This window comes from Cataglyphis hispanica, chromosome 23 (assembly GCF_021464435.1).
Source record: "Cataglyphis hispanica isolate Lineage 1 chromosome 23, ULB_Chis1_1.0, whole genome shotgun sequence".
NCBI lineage: Eukaryota > Metazoa > Arthropoda > Insecta > Hymenoptera > Formicidae > Cataglyphis > Cataglyphis hispanica.
In genome coordinates, this window is record NC_065976.1 from 3,005,740 (window position 1) to 3,030,034 (window position 24,295).

The 24,295-nt window shown below is 36.8% G+C and overlaps 1 protein-coding gene across 2 annotated transcripts in view; it reads left to right on the forward strand.

The window, feature by feature from the left end:
- Positions 1-19,144, forward strand: part of LOC126857865 (retinal homeobox protein Rx1-like) — a 43,429-nt gene extending 24,285 nt beyond the window's left edge. Inside the window, exons 3-5 of one of the 2 annotated variants that reach the window (XM_050607710.1) lie at positions 16,997-17,094; positions 17,203-17,381; positions 17,880-19,144. In XM_050607710.1, the coding sequence (XP_050463667.1) occupies positions 16,997-17,094; positions 17,203-17,381; positions 17,880-18,061 (459 nt within the window). In that variant the 3' untranslated portion in view covers positions 18,062-19,144. The remainder of the gene's footprint in view (positions 1-16,996; positions 17,095-17,202; positions 17,382-17,879) is intronic. The other variant, XM_050607711.1, reaches the window with a different exon arrangement.
- Positions 19,145-24,295: the final 5,151 nt, after the last annotated feature.

Below are 24,295 nucleotides of genomic sequence, written 5' to 3' on the forward strand. Positions count from 1 at the left end.
ACTTATCTCCGCTGAAATCTATGTCAATGATAATTCTCACGCGATATCGTTTGAAATAGATGATTTGTCGTAATAAAGAAATTTTGTTAAAAGATTGTAAAGTTTTCAAATATATTAAAAATTTGCTCGACACGATCTATAAAAAGTGTATTAAATAAAATATGTGACAAAATATACATATTTTTTAAAAATGCTGAATGCGATCAAAGTGTCATTTTTGCTTTCGGAGAAATAGATATGTTATTCATGAAGAATTTCCGTTTCACTGTTATTTAAAATATTATTTTTACCGAGCTTACGTTAGATTTATATGTACTATATATAAATCTAATTTATATATTATATATAAATAATTATTATAAATTATAAATAATAATTATATATATATAAATCTAAGCTATTTATACATATATATATATATATATATATATATATATATATATATATATATATATAGATCTAAGCTCCGTAAGGATAATATCTCGAATGAGGATGAACAGAAAATGTACAATACATATATATATATATATATATATATATATATATATCGCTCTCTCAGCATTCTTCGTATCTTAAAAGCGGTGACCAGCTTCTCGGACGGGTTACAACTACGAAGAGTTATCGCGACAGAAAAATGATACCACGACGAAGCGTAATGCTGACGTATAATAAAGGGAGCAAATGGAATATATTTCTTTTTTCATATAACGCTGTTTAACATTATTTATTGGCTTGTCGGCGTGGAAACCATGCTCAAAAATGTATCTTGCTGAATTTGATAAATAAATTATTTAATTATTTATTTAACCGCGATATTCAATACAGCGCTTAACGTAGACGCATATTTGAAAATAAATATTTTTATTACAAAATATCCGTAATATACTATAATTAGCTTGCAACTGTTATCTTTTTATTAAAATTAAATTATTTCATGTTAATATTCTGACCCAGACATTATGTTTATCGAAAATATAACATCAGATTATAATTATGTAACTAATTGTTTAACAAGAACGAGCTGCATCTCAAACATATATGTAGTCAATATAAATTAAATTAATACAATATACTTCATTTTTTGCTTGCTATATTTTGCATTTTGCGTTGTGAAATTCATTTTTACGATATTCTGCACTTAATATATACTTTATCCTTGCTGTTGTAAGAATATGTAAAAGTTACGACACTGATTGTGAGTACTCGTACGGCCAGCGCGGATTCGGCGGCGACCTTTTCCGCAATCGATAGCGAGAATGCTTATCGGCGCGTTTAATTCGGGATTATTAGGGGCCGAATCGTGATCGTTAGCACTGACACGAGCCCGGCACGAATCGCAGGTGACTGTCTGGGGGGGGGTGGAGTGCACCTATATCTACGGGGTGTCAAATTAATCACGCACGCCGCCTCCGCCCAGCCCGTCGCATCGGCGAACAGGCGTAACCATGGCTACTGGCTCGCGAATTTCTCTGCGCGACCCAACGCAACGCAATTGCGCATGCAACACGCAGCGCGCGCGAGGCGGGAGGGGTTGAGTGGTAGGAAATTAAAAAAAATTGACGGGGACAGATCGCTCATTTATTTAGTATTTTTTTTTTTTTCACGTTAAATGTCACCTCATGAAAATTAAAACTTTTTGTCGCTCTCCACGTTCGCGAAATCGAGTAATAATTTGTATTTGCTCGCGCTTTTTCCGCACGACGACTTTATCGGCTTCGATGACGTTAACAACATACACACATCGGAAACGCTAAAAAGAATCGTGTCCAGCAGATCGAATTTGATTTGCTATGCCACGCGCGCTACACTATTCATCAAATATTGGGGAAATCTTGCGCAGAAATATTTCTTCTTAATTTTCATTTGGTTTATTTTTATTCAGAAATGAAGGAAGATGCTTTAATGCAAATTTTATATCAATTTTGATCAAATTACATTACTTTCTCTCTCAAGTTATATATGTATATTGTACATCGTAAAATTTTCTCCGAATAAATCGCCATAATTTCGCGAAGGTTCCCGTGGATCTTTGCAAGCGGATTAAGTAATCCCCCATGGTTTATCGGGATACGCGATTCTCATGTACCCTTCGCAGTCAACCAACCGAGACCCATCGCAATATTAATACCCATACGTGAACACACCGTAAACCTGTTTACCGCGTAATACGCGGTGAGAATTTTCGCACGAGGTCACGGTCGGCTAATGGCACCTGAATCTGTTGTCGGCTGTGTGTACATAAATCAAACTAATGTTCGGATAAACTCAAGCGCGAATAGCGGTCAATAATCCCCAAATATATATCATACAAAATACATAAATATTATGTTTCTTTCTCAATGTATCATCTGTCAAAAATGCACACAGCAAACATGTAAAATCTAATTTTTAATATAGTCATATATTTATTCAATCATAATTTATTTAGTAGAGTCATTCACTGATTGATGTTGATACAAATAAAAAACTAATAAAACATTGTTAAAAAAATATTACTATATAAATAGATTGTAGGACATACAAATATGTGTATCTTATTTTATATATCTTGAAAATTATAATTATTACAATTAAATAATTAAAATTTAATTCCATTGTTCGATGTAAAGAGAGAGAGAGAGAGAGCAGTATAAGTCATAAAGTCTCGTTATGCTCGTCGTTAATCGTATCAACGCGGTTACAGGCAACAATTCCCCCTTTTTTTCGCCCTTTATCGCACCCATCTATTCCTTTCTTATCCGCACGGTAAATGGCGCCAATAACGCGCCTTCTAATTCCAACACGGGGAATTCATCGAGAAGGGAGAGCGATGATGGGTCAGAATAGTTAGCTCTCTCTTTCTCTCTCTCTCTCTCTCGCGCGCGCGCGCGCAGGTTAAACGGAATAAAACGGTCGGCTCGATATCAGAGAGAGGAAAGGCGTTCTCGCGGATACAAATGTTATTACGCGAAAGCACTTGCCCGATCTTTCCCCGAGCCCCGATGGCCGCCCTCTTTCCGCCTCCTCGGCCACCCAGCCGGATCGTTTTTCTTGTGGGTGCGATGTTTCCAGGCGGAAAATAAGATAATGGCCCGGCGCTAGGCGCGAAAAGCCCCGCGAGCGGGGAAAATGGCCCGGCGGGAAATAGCGAAGATCGTGGGAGCGACGGCACCTGTCCTACGCGCGCGCGCGATGACGACGAAGGGCGCCCGCGGGAGAAAAAAAAATAAAGGGACCGAGCACACGTTCCTTCTCTCGGGGGTGGGACACGCGGGAGAGAAGATTGGAATGGAAGAGAGAGGAGAGGAGACGAGAGACACCACACGGACGAGAGAGCACGGCGCGGTGGGAATGCTCGCGCGCGAGTGAAAGCGTAATCGAGTCACCGTGACAAACGCGTGAGAATAAATCAAACGACACGACGCGATTGGCTGCCGAGGCGGACAGGGCGAAATTGCGCGAGTCCGGAAACTGAGCTGATCTACGGCCGCGAATTGCGATTGATTGTTATTGTTGATTTGTCATGTTAATATTTATTGGAACTTTTTGAATGGAAGATAAGTATCGGCGATAAGTATTACTTTCATTTGCATTTTTATCGTGAGATGTCAAGTAAAGATCAAGGTCTTAAATTTAGAGTTTTTTATTAAAAATTTTATTTATGATTTTCTTGTACAGAAATTAAAATTCTACATACAATTCTTTTTATTTTTATTGTAGACATATCTGACAATGAGAAGAAGAAAATGAAAAGAAAAAAAAATGGGAGAAGCAATAAAAAAATATTCAATCAAATATGATAAAATGCATTTGACAGATATCAAAAAATATTGTTGTTAGATTAAAAATTCTCTTGTTATTATTAATTCTAATTAAAAATAACTCTAGAGGCACAAACACGATAATTGCAAGCCGATAGAAACATTAACGTAAACTTATATTAACGGAGATCGCTTTTAATATAGCCAAAATATATAGTCAAAATATGGAACGTTGTTTGAAAGACTTTCGTTAGGTTCCTTCGCAACAGACTGTCAAAAGCCTTAGGTCGAGGAAGGAACACGTCTCTCGATGCAGACCGCGAGGGCACGCGGGGAGGACAAACTCTCTCTCGGAGCGTCGTCTAACGAGTATTATAATTACTGTCGCGTAACTCAATATTGCACCCTCGATATGCTAAACTCCCGCGGAATATAGTGTTAATAGGCGTGGAATGGCGCGGGACAACACCCCGCTTCTATTAATTGCACTTCACCCTAAATGCAAATTGTTCGAAATTGAGCGAGGGCTCCCCGAATATTTGGAAACTCCATTACGGGCCAGTGTTCATCCTTTCGTTCGTCGCATACACACACGCGAGCGCGCACACCGTCTCGTTGCGGCCTAACGCGAAGGGCGCTTTCAATCGGGGAGGGTTGCTCGCGATGAAAAATCTATCTAGGGACACGAACGAAATTAAATGGCGAATAATACGGAGCCCGAGATTGAAAGTCGATCGAGAGTCTCTTCTTACCGTTCAAGAAATGATTTTCAGGCAATTTTCAACGTCAATCAATTAGATCGTTAGATTATTATTCGATAAATAAAATTAATTCTCTTCCATCAAACAGAATGATGCGACTTATAGTACAATTATAACAATGACGCAATGTAACTAAAATATATGTGAGAATATAATTTATAATATAAATATAAAATATGCAGAGTAAAATAGAAAACACATGGAGGATTGAAACCGCGTTATATTTATTTTTTAAAAAAGAAATTAATTTATGCGAAGAAAAATATGTAGTTTGTCGAAATGATTTGCTCATGCAATTAAGAAAGCAAATATTCGATGCTTGTAAAATTAAATGAAAAGTTAGGGCGTTTCGAACCTCGATCGTTGGACAAAAAACTTGGAACGTTTGGAGCAAAAGAAAGACCGAGCAAAGTCCGTAGATGTCTTCGGGAGATTAGCTGTCCAAGGTTCTGAGGTCTGTGGCTCAATTAAGCACTCCGTTTAGCGCTTGACTAAAAAGGGTTGGGAAACCCTCGCGCGCCCTGCCCCCTCGAGCATCAATCATGTCGGAGCAACCCTTTTCCTGAGGGCGGTTTTGCTCCTCTATTGAGACGAAGTGTTGTGCTCAAACACAAAAACACTTCATTTGGCAGATTAGCTGTTAAACACTAAGGGTACACGCGCTGCAGCTATCATCGACAAGCACGAAAAATGTTTTGAGAGAAAAGCACGTTCTTCCTCGTATCAATTGTATGTGCAAATTACTAAAGCGATTAAAACAATGATTGAATTGAAAATACTTGCCGCTTTCCTCTCCAATTACTGAATTTCTATCTATAATGTAATAATATCGAATATGTATATTGCTATTGTAATTTTCTGTTTGATTAAAATGCCTTCGATAATCTATCAATTTGCGACAAAACTCGAAAGACAGACTTCTATTTATAATTTTATGCATTATATTACGCATATATATATATATATATATATATATATATATATATATGCATATATGCACACAGCAGAGAAAGAGCGAAAGAGAGAGAGAGAGAGAGAGAGAGAGAGAAAGAGAAAAGATATTTAAAGAAATAAAAGAAAAAATATATATATATATATATATATATACAAAATACATGTACATCAGGATACATACATTAGAAAAGATATAATTATAAGTATATAAAATTACAAATAAATTTGTATTTTAGATTTTTTATCGCGGTCTATAGATTTTTTTAAAACAAAAATATTATAATAAAATATTAGAACAAAATTAACAGTATTTAACAGAAAATTAACAGAAGACAGAAATATTATAAATCATATTTGATACAATCGACAGTCTTATAAATTTGTTTAATTACTTTCAGAATTTATATTATGATTGAAAATTTCTTAAATATTTTTTTCATAAACGTATGTAGTGAAGAATAGCATAAAGTTATGCATATCACAAATACTTTCGAGAAATATTTAGTACCCGATATATTGCTTTAAGATCAATAAGGGAAGTTGCATTATCTTTTCAAACAATTCAAGAATATAGAAAAATCTGACAGACAGAGTAATCGATTCTTCGGATTTCACGGACGTAAAAGCTAGTAGCAGCGGATGACGTACTACGCTATCGTGAATTAAGTTAGATGAGGAAATAGCAAAGAATTTCCCACGGAGGGGAGGGAAGGCTTCCTTGACTATTCGCCGGTTCTTTCTGTATCACGAAGAGTGGGCGGAGAAGAGGCTTCCACACACATGGTACATTCGGTGTACGTGCCCCTGCTCGTTTTAATATCGCGTATAATATTATGAAGCCATTGTCGGCGCGCTCTCATTCCTCAGGCCGGCAATTAACAATTAGCTGGCGGTCCTTGTAATCGAATTACGGCTGCCATTGTCGCGGGCCCAGGTACAAACGTATTCAGTTCCTTCGCTGGGTACCTTCAGTGCCGGCGTTCTCCTCCCTCTCTCCCTTCCCCCACCCCACGTCCCGCGGAGATCCTTCGAGACCTTATTGGCTCGTCTCCTTTTTTTTTCTACACTGCTTTAAGATCGGATTTCTTGCCGCTGCATGCGCATAGATGCGGAATGCAACCGTGGTGGGATCCCTTACAAAGGCAGCCCGGACCGAGCTCTGAATGTCACCACGTGAAAATATATCCGTTTCAGAGCAGTTTGAGATTTCGAGTCGTATGGAGGATCCGCAGGTATCCTGATGGATGGCGAGGCGTGCGTGCCGCGATGCACGACTTGTAGTAAAATAGCGGCTCTAGGGGATTAGTGAGTGTAACATTAAACTTGCCGAGTTTTTCGCTCAGAGATGTGTATTGCGAGATGAAACTCTCGACGTGGAAAAAACGCGTTTATCCTTAAATCGTTCCTCGAAATCGTATATCTGCTCGCCGAACTGCTCATGTGCTCAGCTACGTTGAAACGTAGATTAATAATGTAATATTTTGTTGAGAAAACGACAACTCTTTATAAACTCTAGAATTATCAAGAATTAAAATTGATATAGAAGAATAGCGGATTTCTAGAAAATATTTTCTTTAAATTTTATAAATATTGTTATTTATGTCGATTTTAATAAGCTTTGTTACAAAAAATAAAAACTCTTCTGTCGACGTGAATAGATCGTGCGTTACAAAATGACAAAATAAATTTAATCTAATTTATAACTATGCCACACATACGATCCTTCGCAAAGCGCAAAATTGTGTCTCATAAAATACTCAATTTCATTAAAAGTTTTCCCTCGAGAAACTCTAATGGAGAGACAAAGAGAAAAAGAGAGAGAGAGAGAGAGAGAGAGAGAGAGTGGGAGAGAGATCGTGCCAATTATCAATTTCCAAATCCCGTTTGATTAAAGCCATTCGAAAGAGCCCCCGCTTTATCGAGGCATCTCGCGGCCCTTTAACGAGTAACCGATGTCAAACGCAGCCGGAGAAGAGACCGACAAACGCGCACACAAATACACGCATTATAAACGGAGCCCACGCGTGAATGTACGTACACATGAAGAGAAGGAAGGAAGAGAAAGAGGAATGGAAGCTTGGGGTCACTCTCGCCGGGGAATACACCGAATTCGAGATATATCCAGGCAGAACCAACTATTAATTTGGTTCCCAGGCGTCGGATAGAAAGAAAGATAGAGAGAGAGAGAGAGTGAGAAGGGCAAAAGTACGAGCGAAGAGACGGCACGAGAAGGGCGGGCACGCGAGGTGGAAGGAAGGGCCGGTGACGGAAGAGACAGAGAAAGCGAGAGGGGAGGCTTCAAACCAGGACCAGAAAGCCTTCGAGGCAACAGATTACTGTCTACGGCCTACACCCTTCGTCACCCCTCCCTCCCCTCTCCCCTCTTCATCCCCCTTCAGTCCCTTTTCCGCCACTCTCGCGTCCTCTCCTCCTCTCGCATACCCATCTCCCGGTCGACCGTGGCTGGCCCATGAAGTTAATAATCATCAAAAGTCACAGTGTTTGTCGAGGGCGGCCGCCCTTTGTGCGCCCACGCGTGCTCCTGACGCTAATACGACTCCACCCGAGCTTTATTACGAGTTATTAGAGTTATTACATCGGCGACGGATTTTCACGTGCAGCGCGAGCGCACGCTCTTACGTTCGCGAGCGCGTGTTTCCTCGGTATCTCGTTTCACTTTTTTTTATTTTTTTACCTCCATCTGTCGAGATCTTTTTTTCTCTTTCACATTTCTTCTCTTCTTCCAACCAAAGAAGTGGTATGATGATTAGAATAATATGTTTAGTTGCGTGCATTCTAAAACATGATATACTTTGCAAAATTGCAATACAAAAAGAAAAGCGCTAAACGGAGAAATCGATTATACAAAAAAATAATTAATTAATTAATTAAAAAATAAACAAAAATTTTAAAAAAAACATAATAAAAGTTGTTGTTCTAATCGCTTTATAATCCATGCTTAAAGAAGAATATATATACATATAATCAAAGAATTAGTGATAAGAAATGGCAAAGTGACGTGTAATTCACTTATCGTATTGTTACTGCAATTACAGTAGCAAGCACGTGATTTCATTCCATTTAGCTGTTTGCAATCCAATAAACTTTATGTTAATTTCATTTGACTGTAAGTGGCGCATTGGCCGGACTCTGATGAGTGTCTCTATAAACGAGCAGTCTTAATTGCGGTACAGTCAACGGGATTGTATGCGGCAGAACCTCCGGCCGCGAAACGATGGCGTTGCTACTGGATGCGCGACGCAACGTAATTTCGAGTGCACAGACGCGACTTAATGGCGTTAAATACGCGCGCGCCGCGATCCAATTCTCGAGGTCTCTCGAGTCCAATTCTCCTTCGACTTCCCGTTAGCGCTAATCAAAGTTAACTAAACGTTTTTTTTTTTCTTTCTTGCTACAACATTCTCGTAATGCCACGACGTGATCTTTAATTTCGCGCTTGTCTTATTCCATAACATAACTGTTTTTTAGTAACAATACAAGAAAAATTATAATACGCGGACTTCTAACGAATTAATTCTATTTAAGAGAATACTGAAGAATATGAAGCGGTTTTTAATTTTTACGATACGAAAAATTTCGAACTTACAAATAAAATCTGAAAAATTATTGTCTCGATCGACGTCTTTGCACAGAATTTTCTTCTAAACGAGCGACAAAAGCGCGCGCGCGTACGTACGTAGAGAGATCCGTTTGCAAGCCTCGTTTCGGCGCAAACATATTGTCTGGTAAATAGCTTCCTGCACAAAGGATGCATTCACTCGGAGCCGATTTCGCCGCGAGAGCGTGTATAACGAGAAAATACAACGACCAGCCCACACAATGTAGGCCGGTGTCAAAATACGCGGGCCATACGGCTAATTTGTCAAATTTCGGCGCGCTCATTCACACTCCGTCCACCCAATCGTACGCGCTGTTGCTCAAAAACGTTGTTCGCATATCACGCATTGTGGTTAATTTTTCGAGGACCGCAAAACAATGCTGTGATTTATGTTAAAATATGACTTTGTTACAAATTTATATTTGAAGTAAAAATATATTTATATTACTTACATCGAGGCTTTGTCCAATTCAATATTCAGATAAATTCTGACAGATTATATATAGATTAGATAGATTCTCATAATCTATTTATAATCCTGATAATTCTACAATAATTTCTTATAATTATTAATTAGAAAATTGATTGACGTATTTGTATTTATATATGCATAAATTTTTTAAGCATGACATTGCATTTCTAGATTTTTCAATGCAGTTATTTATGAAATGTGAAATATGATGAAAAAGAATTTGATGAAAAAAAATCTTTGTGTCTACAATGAAAATCTTCTGTGACTTTGTGACAAAAGCGCTCTCGCGCTCTTCGATGATCTAAAGATCATCCAGCAAAATCATTGTACGAAGCGCGGATCCACTCGACACAACGACAAACGGACGATCCATGGCGGATCCATGAACGGTGTTACAAGGAGCCGTTTAGTCGCATTGTAAAAGTGAAATCGCCTCGTGTTTGGGATGTTATTTGTAGCACATTAGTATTGTATCGCAGTACGACGGGGTTAGACCGGGGCGTTGGAGTGTTTAAGGGTGATTACACGCAACGACAGGGGTGGCTTTATTGGAGGATGTCGCCAGAGGTGCTCACTTATATCATACCAAAAATTTTCTAGGATACACACAAGGATAAATAATATTGAGATTGTAAGATCACGATTTTATAACCGTCCGAAAAATAATTTTCGCATTATCATATCGGATAACATTCATTTATTTATTTATTAAAAAATAAAGAATTAATAATTTGTACAAGTACATGATATGCTATTATTAAATAGGAAAAAGAAAGAAAAATCCCATAAAATAATTTTGCTGAAATAATGCTGCACAATAATTTAATTTTTTAACTATTAATTATTTCTTTTGTTTTTATAATTTTTGTTCTTTTTAATTCACATAAAATATGCTCTTTTTATTAATGTCTTACCACTATTTTTCTTATACATTAGGTATTTATTGTCTTTTTTTCTCTACCTTGTAATCTCGATTTTATTCTAATTATAAGTCGTAAGTGATAGTGATTCTTGCGTATAATTCTTGTATTGCATTATTACTTTATACAAGATCATAACACAAATATGTTTCAATAATAATTTGCAGATCGTAAAAAGCGCAAAATTCTTAGACTTTTATTATATTTATGTAAATTGACATAATCTTTGTCGGGATACAAATGATTCGCGAGAGCACACCGCGTTGCACCATCAATTAACGTCGTTTTAGCCGCAGTGCGGACATAAACGATGAGCAAGAGCAAGAGCGAAATGAGAACAACTGTGTAGGATTGAATTTAGCCGACAGTTTGACAGGGTTGAAGTAGAGAAGGGGGAATGGTAGCGGGAGAGGAGGGAGGGGAGGGACGGGGAGCATAAAAAGCACGGAATAATAGACTCCAACCCTCTCCAAACATCTCCCTTCTCTATGCATACCGCGGTACCCTGGACTGGAGAGAGAATCTAGGCTTATATTCGAAACGTGTCCCCGCGTCTTTTCCATCCGTCTCTCTCGTACTCTCGTCCCCTCTTTTTCTCTCTTCTTTCCCTTCTATTCATGTCGTAGTATACCGACGATGGGGTTCTCTTGATAGACTTGTAATACACCCAGAAGAAAAATAGCCTTGTCTGTCTTTTTCCTTGTCCGCGGATTAGCGGCAATATTGTGTTAGCCTCTTTCGGCCAGAGAGCTATTAACGTCGACGATTACGGTTGTTAGTAAACATGTATCTGACATGTGTAAAACAATAGAATCACTATCATGTCAATTCTTAAACAGCATAGATTTTTGAAACTGTAAATAGAAAATAATTGGAAATAATTATAATAGCTATAGAACATCCCTAACGTTAGTTAATTGCAATTTAGTTGGCATTTTATTTCTTATTCTTTTAATAGAGCTGATGTAAAAGAGAAATAATTCAAATCTCAATTAATATTAATAGATATCTATTAATATTAATAATATTAATAAAAACAATCTTATGTAAAAAATAAATAATTATTGTTAAAAACATATTTTCCTCATTATTTTATTTAAAGCAGTCTTTAATTAATACCGATGATGAGTGTTAAATAGTGTAAAAAATCAATCAATGCTGTATTAAGATTGTTAATTAATATCACGCAAAGTAATTACAAAGTAATGCACACTATACAAAAAATTTATCGTAAGTTAAGTAAAGTAAGTTCTTGTAAAACGATATCAAAAATGTTGCTTTGGACAAATATGTACAGCGATAAGAATGATTAATAATTCTGGTAATATTATCGATACGCGTATGACGACACTGACACGACGTTTATCGACTTTAGCTGATAATGAACATGAGGAAAATATTAATAAGCGTTAAACGATTGCGCAAATCATTAAAAGACGATAATTATTCCGATAATCCTCCTTCTCAAAGAAGATAACAAAAGTTTTAATTCTTTTTTTATGCAAAAGAGAAAGAATCCACATTCGTATCTAAAACGACATTTAATAAAAGTATGAACACAAATGAAAAGCGTATTACGATGATTACTTGATTTTTAAGCAAGATATAGCAAATGAAATAATTACGTGAAAAATCACGATAATCGCGTAAAAATATTATCGATTTAATTGAATTTTGCCATTGGCGTAAATATTTCATGCATGTTTGGCATCGTTCCACATTCACCTTATAAAACGCTCAGAAACTATCAGCATTCTATAGGAAAGACGTCGATATCGTCAATGTCATCTCGATTTTGCGCAGAACCCTAATAGGAAGACACATTAATCTCCTCCATCGTAAAGGCTTTAATATCCATCTCGCACGACTGGAATTCGACTTTCATCGAATCGCGATCTCATGCGAGCAAAACGAAAGGGTAGTCCATTAGAAAAAGAACATTAAATTTTTTGACATTTTTTGAATGATGAAGAAAGAATTTATATTTACATAAAATTTAATTTAAAATTAAATTTAATCGATTTCTTTACTTATTAATAAACTTATCTAATAAACTGCTCTGTATATATAGCGACTTTTTCTTCGATCTTTGTTCTTTCACACGAGTTAGATGAACGCAAATATTTCGTTAACAATTTCTTATTTCTCTCTTGAATATTTTATCTTGTTCATAAAAAATTAGTGTTATAATTAAAAGAAGAACATGTGATTTTTTTTTTTTTTTTATAAACCGAACTTGAAATCAAAGAATATCAAAATTCCCATCACATCGCTGGAAACGTCGTCCCCTCCCCCTCGAATGTATCACGCGCGGCGCCTTCGCGCGCATCATCGCGACTCTTTTAAAGGCCTCGCAGGCCACCATCACGACGAACAATGGCCAAAATCTGTTAATACTCCAGTCGGCAACAATGAACTCGACGTGGCGTGAGCACCTCGAATACCTTTTTGCTGGCGCTAATCCGAATTCGGCGAGAGCCACCGTCGAGTATAAAGCAACCATCGTCCCGGAACGATGTGTTCCATCAGAGTGAGATAGCGAAGAAGGAAGAGAGAAAGAGAGGGAGAGAAAAATGAGAGATGGTCGTATGCGTGCGCGTGCAATGTAAAAGGAAAAAAACGTACGATAGATAGAGTTCGGGAGTGATTTCGGCGCGATACGCTTCTTGTTCTAGTTGAGTGCTCATCACCGTATGTTACCAAAGAGAGCGAAAGCTGTTGTTGTGCAGTTACCGGAAACACATCATCCATACATTCATATATTTTATTATAGACGTCATATTTGGTATGCATTCACGTAGAGTAACAACGTGCCAACAAAAATAGTGTGCCAACGTAAAAAAAAAAAATTGCAAGATAATTTAATAAATGGAAATGTATTTTGAAACAAAATACGCTCAAGTATACGATGTTGTATTTTATTTTATAAAATTTTCATTGAATTTTTAATCGCGATATTGTATATTAAGATATTTAGAAAATACACTATTTGTATTTTATGTGTTCTTATAATTTAATGTGTTCGTAAATATTGTTTATATAAATTGCACGATGTGTGTGTTTGTCAGTTAAATTCTTTACTGATTACGTCGGACGTACGGCGGTTCCATGCGCGAAAGAGTCGGGACTGTTATTCCCTTATGTTACTTGCGCATTAACGCGATAATGATAATTAGCCCTCTCATCCGCGTGTCAATCTTTCAGCGAAATCTTGCGAATTATGCAACTCCGACATGACGAAGTTTCTCCGACGAGAGAGCTACGTAAAATCTCACAAAGACTAACACGTTAAAGCGGGGAACGGGGCATTAAAGAAGAGAAAAGGGGGACGAGGGAGAGAGCTCGAAAAAGTGTCGTCGCCGCTTCTCAGCGACAACGGAACGACGTCCAATTTTAATCTCGGAATTACTTCCATTTTATTTCAATTTTCTTGCATTTAAACCGTCTAAGCGAGTTTACCTTCGCAATATCATTGCCGAGGATCGTCGCGAGTCGCCGGCCGGGTCAGAGGGGAGGAGAAGAGGGCTGAGAGAGGGAGAGAGAAAGGATAAGAAGAAGGACGTCGGCGGAGGCGGGTGGAAAAGGTGGAAGTACCTGCTCTAATAAATTTACGACCTAAAAAGATTAAGCCGTGTTAGCCCTGTTCTTTATATTTCCGCGAGAAAAGCGAGAAGGAGTGCGCGAGTTTAGTTCTCGGTAAACAGAGACGGAGCGTTATGGTAAGATGCGGAACTCCAAAGAAGAAGAGAGAGAGAGAGAAAGACAGAGTAGGAAAAAGGAGCGATGGGAAAAGGGAGGTAAAAGACGGAACGTGATGGAAAAGGAGATATATAAGAGAGATACGAAGGGAAATTCGCTTATTTTCCCATCATTTCGGCGTGGCATCTTGTCCGTGCAGCCTTTTCTCATCCACGGAGCCGGGAAAGAAAATTGCTTCTCGTCCTCGAGAGCGGAATATCGTCCTGATGAGCCAGGCAATGCTCCGATATCCATTCCCCCGCGTCCCCAATGTACTCCCCCTCCCCCTTTTCCTCCCCGCCGCCATACGCCCAAACCTTCGTGATGCCTCTGACGTTTCACCCCGTCTTCGTTTCACTTCGTTTCCGCGTTTACCCCTGTCTGCCCCGCGTTCTCCTTCGCTCTCTCTCTCCTCTCTCTCTCTCTCTCTCTCTCTCTCTCTCTCTCTCTCTCTCTCTCTCTCTCTCTCCTCTCTTGACAATTCACCGCCGCTCATTCCCGACGGTAACATTCAATTTACTAATCGCTTGTTATTCAAACGCAATACTTGTCACTGATTATTTCAGAGGCGCGAAGAAATTTTTCCGTTGCCCATTAGTAAACAAGTTTACGAAATACACGAAAGTATTTGTAATGATTCCAAGCATAACTCTGTTAGCGTTATCTCACGCTGCAAAAGAATATTGCATAATCGCATACATTTTTAATATCCACGATAATTCTCGATAATTAAATATCTCAGATTTTGACAACAATAATATGTTTATATTTTTGAAATTATCATTTTTTTTTTTAGAGCTCCATTTGATGATCGTACATTAATACGTCGAGGAGAAATTATCGTATAGTCATTCGTCGTCAGCTACCGTATAGGGAAGTTGGAATCGATTGCTCAGCGTTATTTATCGGAGCTAAGCGTCCAAGGCTGCCGGGAGAGCGAAAAGCGAGATTCATCGATCGCCGATGGATCCACGATGGATCTCGCTCACCTCGCTGCCGCGTGTAAATTCGTCACGGACGGCACCCGGTGGGCCTTATAACCCGGCGCGTCTCGCGACGGGAACTGAATAATTCATAAGCCGAGACCGATAGCATCGGCTCTTAACGCAATAGACTTAAGCGAGCTGCCAACAGCAGCCATGTTACAATAAAGAAATCAACATGGCCGAACCGTCCCGACAAGCTCGGGGTTACCTTCCCTTCCCTTCCCTTCCCCCCCCCCTTCCCCCTCATCCCTCCTATGTTTCACTTCCATTCTTAGGTCCACTCCTTGGAAGCGCACCGCGCGTCACGTCACGCCGCATCGCTCGCTCACTTTCGATTTCGCCCCACGGGCTCGTTACCCTCTTAATGCCGATGGAAGGGTGGACCCCCGTCTCACCCTCCGATCTTTCGCCCCGATCCTCCTTCTTGCCCCCCTTTTCTTAGCCAACGCCGCTTTTAGGGGTGGACCTGGGAGACCCGCCCAAAGAGACATTTCTGCAACCCTCCTTTTGGAGCAGAGATCGAGAAAGACAGGGAAAGAGAGAGAGAGAGAGAGAGAGAGAGAAAAGGATAGATGACAAGGAAAGAGAACGCAAAAGAGACAGAAAGTCTTGGCAGCCACTTTTCTCGCCCTCCGCATGATTGCTCCTCGCTAAAAGAACTCCATTTTCTATCAAACCCTCTTTTCTTGCTTTTTGCTCTGACTTACCGTTCTGCGCACTTCTGGCTTGCTTTATCGCGGTTAGATGCTTTCGCAGTTGACCGGTTTATGGGGAACGAGTCATGCGGCCCTTCTTAGGGCAAGTCTTGTCTAATTTAACTGAAAATGCCAATGTCAACTTTGGGGGAATGCGATTTTGAAATTTTAAATAACTTTTATAAAAATTTTGTTAAATCTTATATAAATTATATTATATACATAATAAATTATTTTATAAATGTATTATATATATTAATAATAATTATAATTTTCTTTGTTAATTTTCTTTTTTTTGTTTTTCATTTGTATTTAATTAATAATATATAAATAAAATATTAGGACCATTTATTAATAATTTTAAATAATTAAATAAATTGTTGTACTACATTACTATATTTTACTACTATAATATGAAAAAAATCGGATTAATATAATAGTTATGTATTGTAGATAAGATATACATATTGCAGATTCTTTATAAATTTAATTATTTTACAAACAAAAAATTTAGACTTTTTATAAAACATCCGTCTAAAGATTTGGCGCTCTATGAAAAAGCTAACTTTACAAAAGCCTATTATATATATATATATATATATATATATATTGAAATATAAATTTTTATAATAGATTGTTTAATATATTATTTAATTTGAAGAGAGTTTTAATCTCATAATATAAGAAAACCTTGTAGTAGTAACGCAAAACATTTTATCAAAGTCAAAAGTGATATCTCGCGAGTCTGTTATAGAGATCGAGGGAAGAATGAGAAGAAAGGAGGGCGCCCTTTTCCTCAAGTACACGGTAGTGACACGTTACCATTATCGCGTCTCTGCAGCTAATGAGAGTTTGCGCCGGCGTTGTTCCCCTGACTTACGTCAAGTCAAACGCGGACTTAATAAATTTGCGAAATTAAGTTCATAAAATATTAAATACGGCTAATATTATTATTTATCGATTAATAGCAGAAAGGGCGGTAAAATTTATTTTGTTTGCAAGGTGTCTCGTAAATGTAGTTCAAGTGAAATTTATATATATTTATTTTTATCATTTACATTTCTATTTGATTCCGATCGAATAATAATGAAAAATTGTTGTTATGTTTCAGGTCTGGTTTCAGAATAGACGAGCCAAGTGGCGTAGACAGGAAAAAATGGAAGCTGCGAGATTGGGTTTGAGCGAGTATCATCACGCTGCTAATATGAGGTTTGTCTGAAATGCTTTCTGAATATTTCTACTAACATAATCGCGATGCCGCATCAATTTTTGCGAGAGATACAGCTACATTGCGCGTGTGAAAATATTTTGTTTCAGGAATGTTGCCGGTCCGGCCTTAGGTTTGCCAGGAGATCCTTGGCTCGCGCCGCCTGGACTGCTCAGTGCGCTTCCCGGTTTCCTCGCTGCGCCTCACACAGGATATCCCAGTTATCTAACGTCTCCCAGACGATTGCCGTCACCGCCAAATGTCGGCGCCGTGACTAATCCCGTTCCAGGTAACAATTATCTCCAACATTTTCTTTCCACATTTTTTGCCAAATATTTGACTTACGATTAAAAAATAACACGAAAACGTTATAGATATCTGACAATGAACAGAACACGGCATTAAAAAATAAATTAAAATAAATAATTATGAGCATAAAATAAAATGAAAATAAAATAAGATACTCCTTGCAATGAAAGGAAAGCTATTGCAAATATTGTTCCAAGCGAATTTGCTTTTAAATGTCTATGCTTTACAATTCCCACTTTTTTTAGAAACGTATAAAATAAGAACTAAAAAAATTATCTATTTCCATTTGTGAGATGTTATACTACTCTAGCATTATAATAGTTAAATTTTATAGAATTGTTATTTTTAAGTTACCGTGTCTTATAATTATTTTATTTTACGACAATTTCTACGCGGGATAAAATAAACCTAATGGAATAATTAGCATTATTAAATTCATCATCAATGATTGTCATTGTGCATACCCAACGAGACGTAGGAATTGCACTGTTCGCAGGATCGCTAGCCGGCAGTATGGCGAGCATAAGCGCCGGCGGCCACGTTCAACCACCACCGCCGAGTCCGCCAGGACACGATCCTCGCACATCGAGTATCCAGGCATTAAGGATGCGAGCCAAGGAGCACGTCGAGAGCATCACCAAAGGCCTGCAGATGGTTTGAAGGTTAACCGAAGATTCGCCAGGTGCGCGCACCGCTGCCGGCCTCGTGACAGCGTGACGAGCAAGCGAGCAACAACCCTTCCAGCCCAGACATTCCAGATCCCGAAGAGAAGAATCGCCTGAGCAGCGAGAGCGGTATGTCGACCGACGAGAGCGAGAGAGCTCGATCCGTCATAGGGAAAGATCACCGGACGAAACGGAGCTGGACGTGACGTGAAAGTACAAGAGATCTCGCGAGAGAAAGCCTATCGTTCTGTTTGAAAAGATCCTTGTTCTTGGTATCGATAGTTACCAAAGGAAAAATCTAACATTCATTTTGGTGAGCATTTTAGATCATCAAACAGACAAATCTTGCAATAATCGATGATCGGCGCTTATAGGTATCTTCGACAATTATCAAGACTATCAATATTATAAAATTGGCAGATATCTATGATGAAATAAGCATGTGTTCATAATTGAAAATCCGGGCCGATCATCAAGATATTCCTCTGAAATGATTTTAATCGGGAAGATTTCATCTCGAATATAAAAAAAAAAAACATCAAAAAACGCGTGAGAAATGTCTGCAAGATTGAGATGTTTCTCGGAAATTTGTGTTATTTGTGATGTTTTTGATAACTTTGACAACCATAGAGACGCTACAAATAGCCGCCTCCACAAAAAGATCCGCGTGTTTGACGTGACAAAATAATTTTGCGCGGAAAATCTGCTCAGAACTCGCTCTAAGTCGGCATTGTGCAATATGCAAATCAAATTATGTTGCGCAAGCTTGTCACATACGTAGTTAATATAAAGATGAAAAAGATCAATATTTATTATCTTGCCATTATCGTCTTCAATGTGTCACTTATTACAAATCTTGTATTCCGAGTTTCACTCTAAATTATTTTTTAAAATAACCGAGAAGAGAGAGAGAGAGAGAGAGAGAGAGAAAGAAAGAAAACATTGCCATAAAGAAATTTGTAAAAATTTAAAAAAATTAAAAGTAAAATAAATACAAAACAATAAATAAATTATTATAAAATATATAAAGATTTTTAAAGAACTATAAATAATTGGCTCGAAAAAGAAAGAACTGAAAATTATTTATACATCGTACTGTCAAAAAAGAGATTATTATAATACATTATCTACTTTTACAAAGCAATATAATGCAAATAAATATGTGTTAGTATACGCTAATTATCAGAGGAAAATAATAGCATATAATTTTAAGTTTATTTCTAAATAGATTGTTAACTAATTCATTAATATATGTGATTGAATTTATAAAATTGCAAATATACGTGGCATAAAACATTAGAGAAAAAATGAGAGATACTCGGTATACATATTTCAGATTATTCAATATTACCCAATAATTGAATAATGGCGAAAAACTCCTAGTCTCAGCAATCAGTGTTTTATAAAAATAATTTCATAAATATTGTTTTATGTTTTCATTAAATATGTAAACAAATATCAATAAACTAATATTGTGATTTACGTAAGATGTTTGAATTATCACCAAGTACGTAAACTATTTAGAAATCTAACAAGTAGCAGTTTTATCGCTATTTATCAATTATCTATTTAGATAGCGTATGTGAAAAGTGATAATTTAAATATTTTACATAAAAATATTCAACCTTGCACTGAACGTAAAAAGAATCTCAATGCTCTCTAAACGAATAAAAGGTAATAAAAGAAAAGAAAAGGATAGGAAAAAAAGCGTTTCAATTTTCAGCAAGGAATATCGATTTGTTCGACAAATACGCCTATTACGGAATATTCTATAAAGTAATAGTACCATCCGTGCGAAACGATAAAAGTGAAAAAGAACATTGCTTGATAACAAATATCTGAAGAATCAATAGACTCGATAGCGCCGATCAAATTGAGTAACGCTGAGCGCAAGATGTTTCGCACTCGTCGGCCGAATATTTTCTCGCAATACAAGGCAAGTTGCATTCAACCTTCGTAACGTAACGCAATCAAAACGTTTGCTTAAACGTTTATTAAACGCAAACCGAAAGTCGCTCGGTTTTTTTAAGAACCTCTCAGATCGGCGACGTTCACGAAATCGATGTACGATCGTCGAGCTAGCGCGAAATATCTCTTGTAGAATATAGAGTAAAGAGGCAAATGGAGGCGAGAAAAAAAGTGACATTTTGACATAAACAATATTCTACAGTATTAATAAATTAAGGCAAAGAATTGTGCATATTATCTAGATGCCGTCATGGTATGTAAATTCCGAAGAGCGCGGAGGAGGATCAGGTTTAACAATTAATGTGAAATATGATTTAATTGTGGTGCGTAAAATCGTAAGCTGCAAGATATCATTTATCAAAGATGAAAGTTACAAAGTTTCTTTATGAATTTTTTGCTAATAGCTTTCGGTGACTATAATGTATTCTGCATATAAATGTGTGTATTATTAATTTTTTTTTTTTTTTAAATATATGTGACACAGATTTTTATCCAAATATTAATTACAACTCACATTAATTTTGTCATATAAGTGTCACTTACAATTTTGATACATTGACTTACGATTTTACAAATCATATTTCATGAATGTTTGCATTCTGATCAGTCGCGATCGATGTCGGTCAGCCTCCGCGGTCCGCAAAGGAGAACTCGTAGAGGATGAAGAAACGTAGTTAGTCATTTCCCGAACGTCTATTTGTATATATACCTGCTCGCGTGACAGAATAAAATTCGATGTACATATTTAATCGTACCATATCGTTTGAAAACAGGGCCTCCTTTATTGAAATAAAAATACAAACGATGATAATATTAAAATGAAAGGGTAAGCTTTTTTTTACTACCTTTTTTCTCATCGTTAATATTTTCCTCTCCTAAAATCCAAAACACGTTCCTTCATTCAAAGCAGAATACATGTAAAAAAAATATAATAAAATTTAAACTCTAAAGTTTAATATAGAAAATAATATAGAAAAATTTTATAATAACGTTAATAACTTTAATAATTTATTCAATGATATTTATTAATTTTTTAAATTATTTTGTATAGAATTAGAAGGGAAAAAGCGCTTGTCTTCTTTGACACATTTTAATTTGATTATTATTATGTGTAAAAACTTTAAAAAATCACTAATTTTGGATCTAAAAGTCACCATTTTATTCTGCTTTTATATTATGTATTATTATTATATTTATTATTATTATATTATTATTATATTTATTATACTTATATCAATTATGTCATTTTTACTTTGATGTTTCTCAGCTAATTGCTGTTAGCTGATTGCATTTTTCGTGTGCTAGTAGCAATCGGCGTCTAATGGGGGTGAGATGTATGCCGAGAAAATTTTAATTCTTACGGAGAAAGTAACATATATTTGCGAAGGAATTAACATATCAAAGAACGACTTTAATTAAGTCTTAATTCATTTCCGCGAAGAGAGAGAGGAGGCGAAAGAGAGACGCAACTGGGAGAAGGCCATCTCGCTCGTCTTTCTTCGAGTTTAATTAAAACCGAAGATTTATCAGAACTCATCAATGGTCGAATAATCAAGAATTGACGACTATTTAGAAAAATAATTTCCCTTGTTATCTATAGAAAAAAAAAGAAAAAAAAATTGTACAGAAAATTCATTTATATAAAACAATTTTCGTAGTCGTTGGAAAAATAGAAATATATTCTCATATGTCTTTGATATCAAAATGAAGCATTTGCAGATAAAGAATTTCAGTGAACAATATTAAATATATTTTTAAAATTTCTACGAAATACTTCAAAGAAAAAACAAATTAAGAATTACATTAAAAAATAGAAAATTATTTCCCGGTATTTTAAATCTCTATTTCATATCTATATATCTATTTTTCCACTCATCGATCAGGCCCATTGTACAAGCGCGACCAATCAGACGGGCCCTTTATACTTCGGTCTGTCCATACACTCCCTGCCCGGGAATTTAACGCGGCAGTCGACGATTCGATGCAAATGCCACTCGGAAATTCCGTTTGCGCGAGCAACGTGACAGCGAACGTGTGCAAGCCGATCATCTTTTTCAAGGGTGGCAAAAAAGCAGCGGCGGGGGCAGCGCCGGGGTGTGAAAGGATTCGGCGTTAACAGGCACCAACAACGGCAAGTCGATGGAACAATGGTGCTGAATGGTCCCCGGACGATTAGGTATTCCAATCGTTACGTTAGGGGCCGCCGTGAAGTGCGGCGGGGGGGAGAAGGAGAGAAAAGGCGGGTTCGGCGGGGAAAGGGGATGTTGTGGAGGAAGGGGAGCAGCCGAGGGGCCGACGCGGTAAGGGGACGCTAGAACTCACCCAATAAAATGGTAATTTCTGTTTGCGGAAGTTAACCATGCGAGCGAGCCTGGAGATTCGAGTCCATGCGTACTCCCTAACTCCAAAGACTAATAATACTCGAGGCAGAACGCTACCGACAGTGATATAGTTGTACAGTTAGAAGAAAGCGCGGGTAAAATCGTGCTAGAGAAAGAAAGAGAGAGAGAGAGAGAGGGAGATGAGTTCGTCTCTCGCGTGAGAGCGAGGGAATTTGTGGAGTGCGCGAGAGTTACGAGACGTGAGTGGAAAAGTCGGAGAAACTCAGAAAATGGGAATACAGTTCGAGAATTCAACCTCTCAAATTAGAGAGTACGATAGATATACGAGAAGTATCCTTTATGAGCTTTTGACAAACCTCGAAGTATTTGTATCAAAACAAATAAACATCAAATAAAAAATTTTATATGTATATAAAATTAATGATATATATAATATTAAGCAAAAGTATGTTACAATTTTTAAAATTTTAATATATTAGATATATATATATATATATATATATTTTTTATAACTTATAATAAATAAATTAATTTTGTTTATCTTTAGTTTATATTTATTTCAAAGTTTTGTTAAAATAAAAGCTGTTACAATCGAGCAATAATAATAATTACAAACAATTTATTTATATTATTATATGTATCTGAAGTTTGAAATTTTCCTCAAAAATTTCTTTAATCATCTAATCAGCAATTAATTTATAAAATACTAGCATGCATGATACTTGATCAAATTGATCGATCGTTAGTCTTGTGTATATCAGATTAGGAGCTAGAAGGCACGCGGAGTTTGCTTCTCCAAGACGGCGGGCAATCTCTGCTGAGTTTGAAATTGGCACGGAAATCGTGGCTTTATTAAATTTGTTTAGGAACGGGTTGGGGAGGAGAGGGGAGGGGACGGGCGCCTTGATTTCGGGCGAACCGTCGTCTATCTAATATCTCTCCCGATGCCTCCCGTCCTGCCTAACCTTATTGCCCCGACAAAGTAAAGAACCAGCAAGGAAACCTGAATAAGACCAGTTTTCGAGCCGATAGAACGTAGATCAATGGAGCGACAAGTCAACCGGCTAAATCTGTAAATAACGCTAAGAAGGAAGCTTGACGAATGCCGTCGGAAATATATGAAGATTTGAATTTGCATAAGATTTTGCATGTTCCCGATTTTATATATCCATTCAGTTTATTAAATATAATAATTCAGAGAACAGTACAATTGAAAACAAATCCGTGCATACCGAAATTTTAAACTATCAAGTTATCACGATAGTTCGAATAGTGACAAACTTTTCATGAATTACACTTCAAAAGTGGGTAAATAAAAATCAAACTGAACTAAAATGTACATTCTGTACAATCCTAATTATAAATTGATTTTTAAAAAGCTCTAATTTAGAATTTACTTAAAAATAATATTATATTAAAAATTGCGCTGAACAATCATCTGACAGCTGAACAGCTGACAATTCGGAAGTAAAATATCAAAGTAAAATTTTCATAAAACTGTTTTTTTTTTTTATGAGAAAATAAGAAAAAGTAGAAATATATATATATAGGATATCTCTTGTCATGTTAAAAATTCTGTTATATTATATAAAAATTCTTATATATTTATATAATATATAATTTGGGAAATGAAAACTGTATTTATACATATATTATTTGGGAGAACTGTATTATTAAAGATGTTCGACAATCGATTAATCGAAAGATATTAATAATATAATATCCACAAATCCCTAGTTTTTCAGTTTTCTATTATCAGATAATCCTTTCGTTGATCCTGCCTTTGTCCGATCTATTTCATCATTAACATATTATGTACGCGCTACTCTATGCAACGATTGCGCGACACGCTTTATTAGCTACATATTATAATTACAATAACAGCCCGATATAGAACGCTTATTTGCCTCGAGAATATC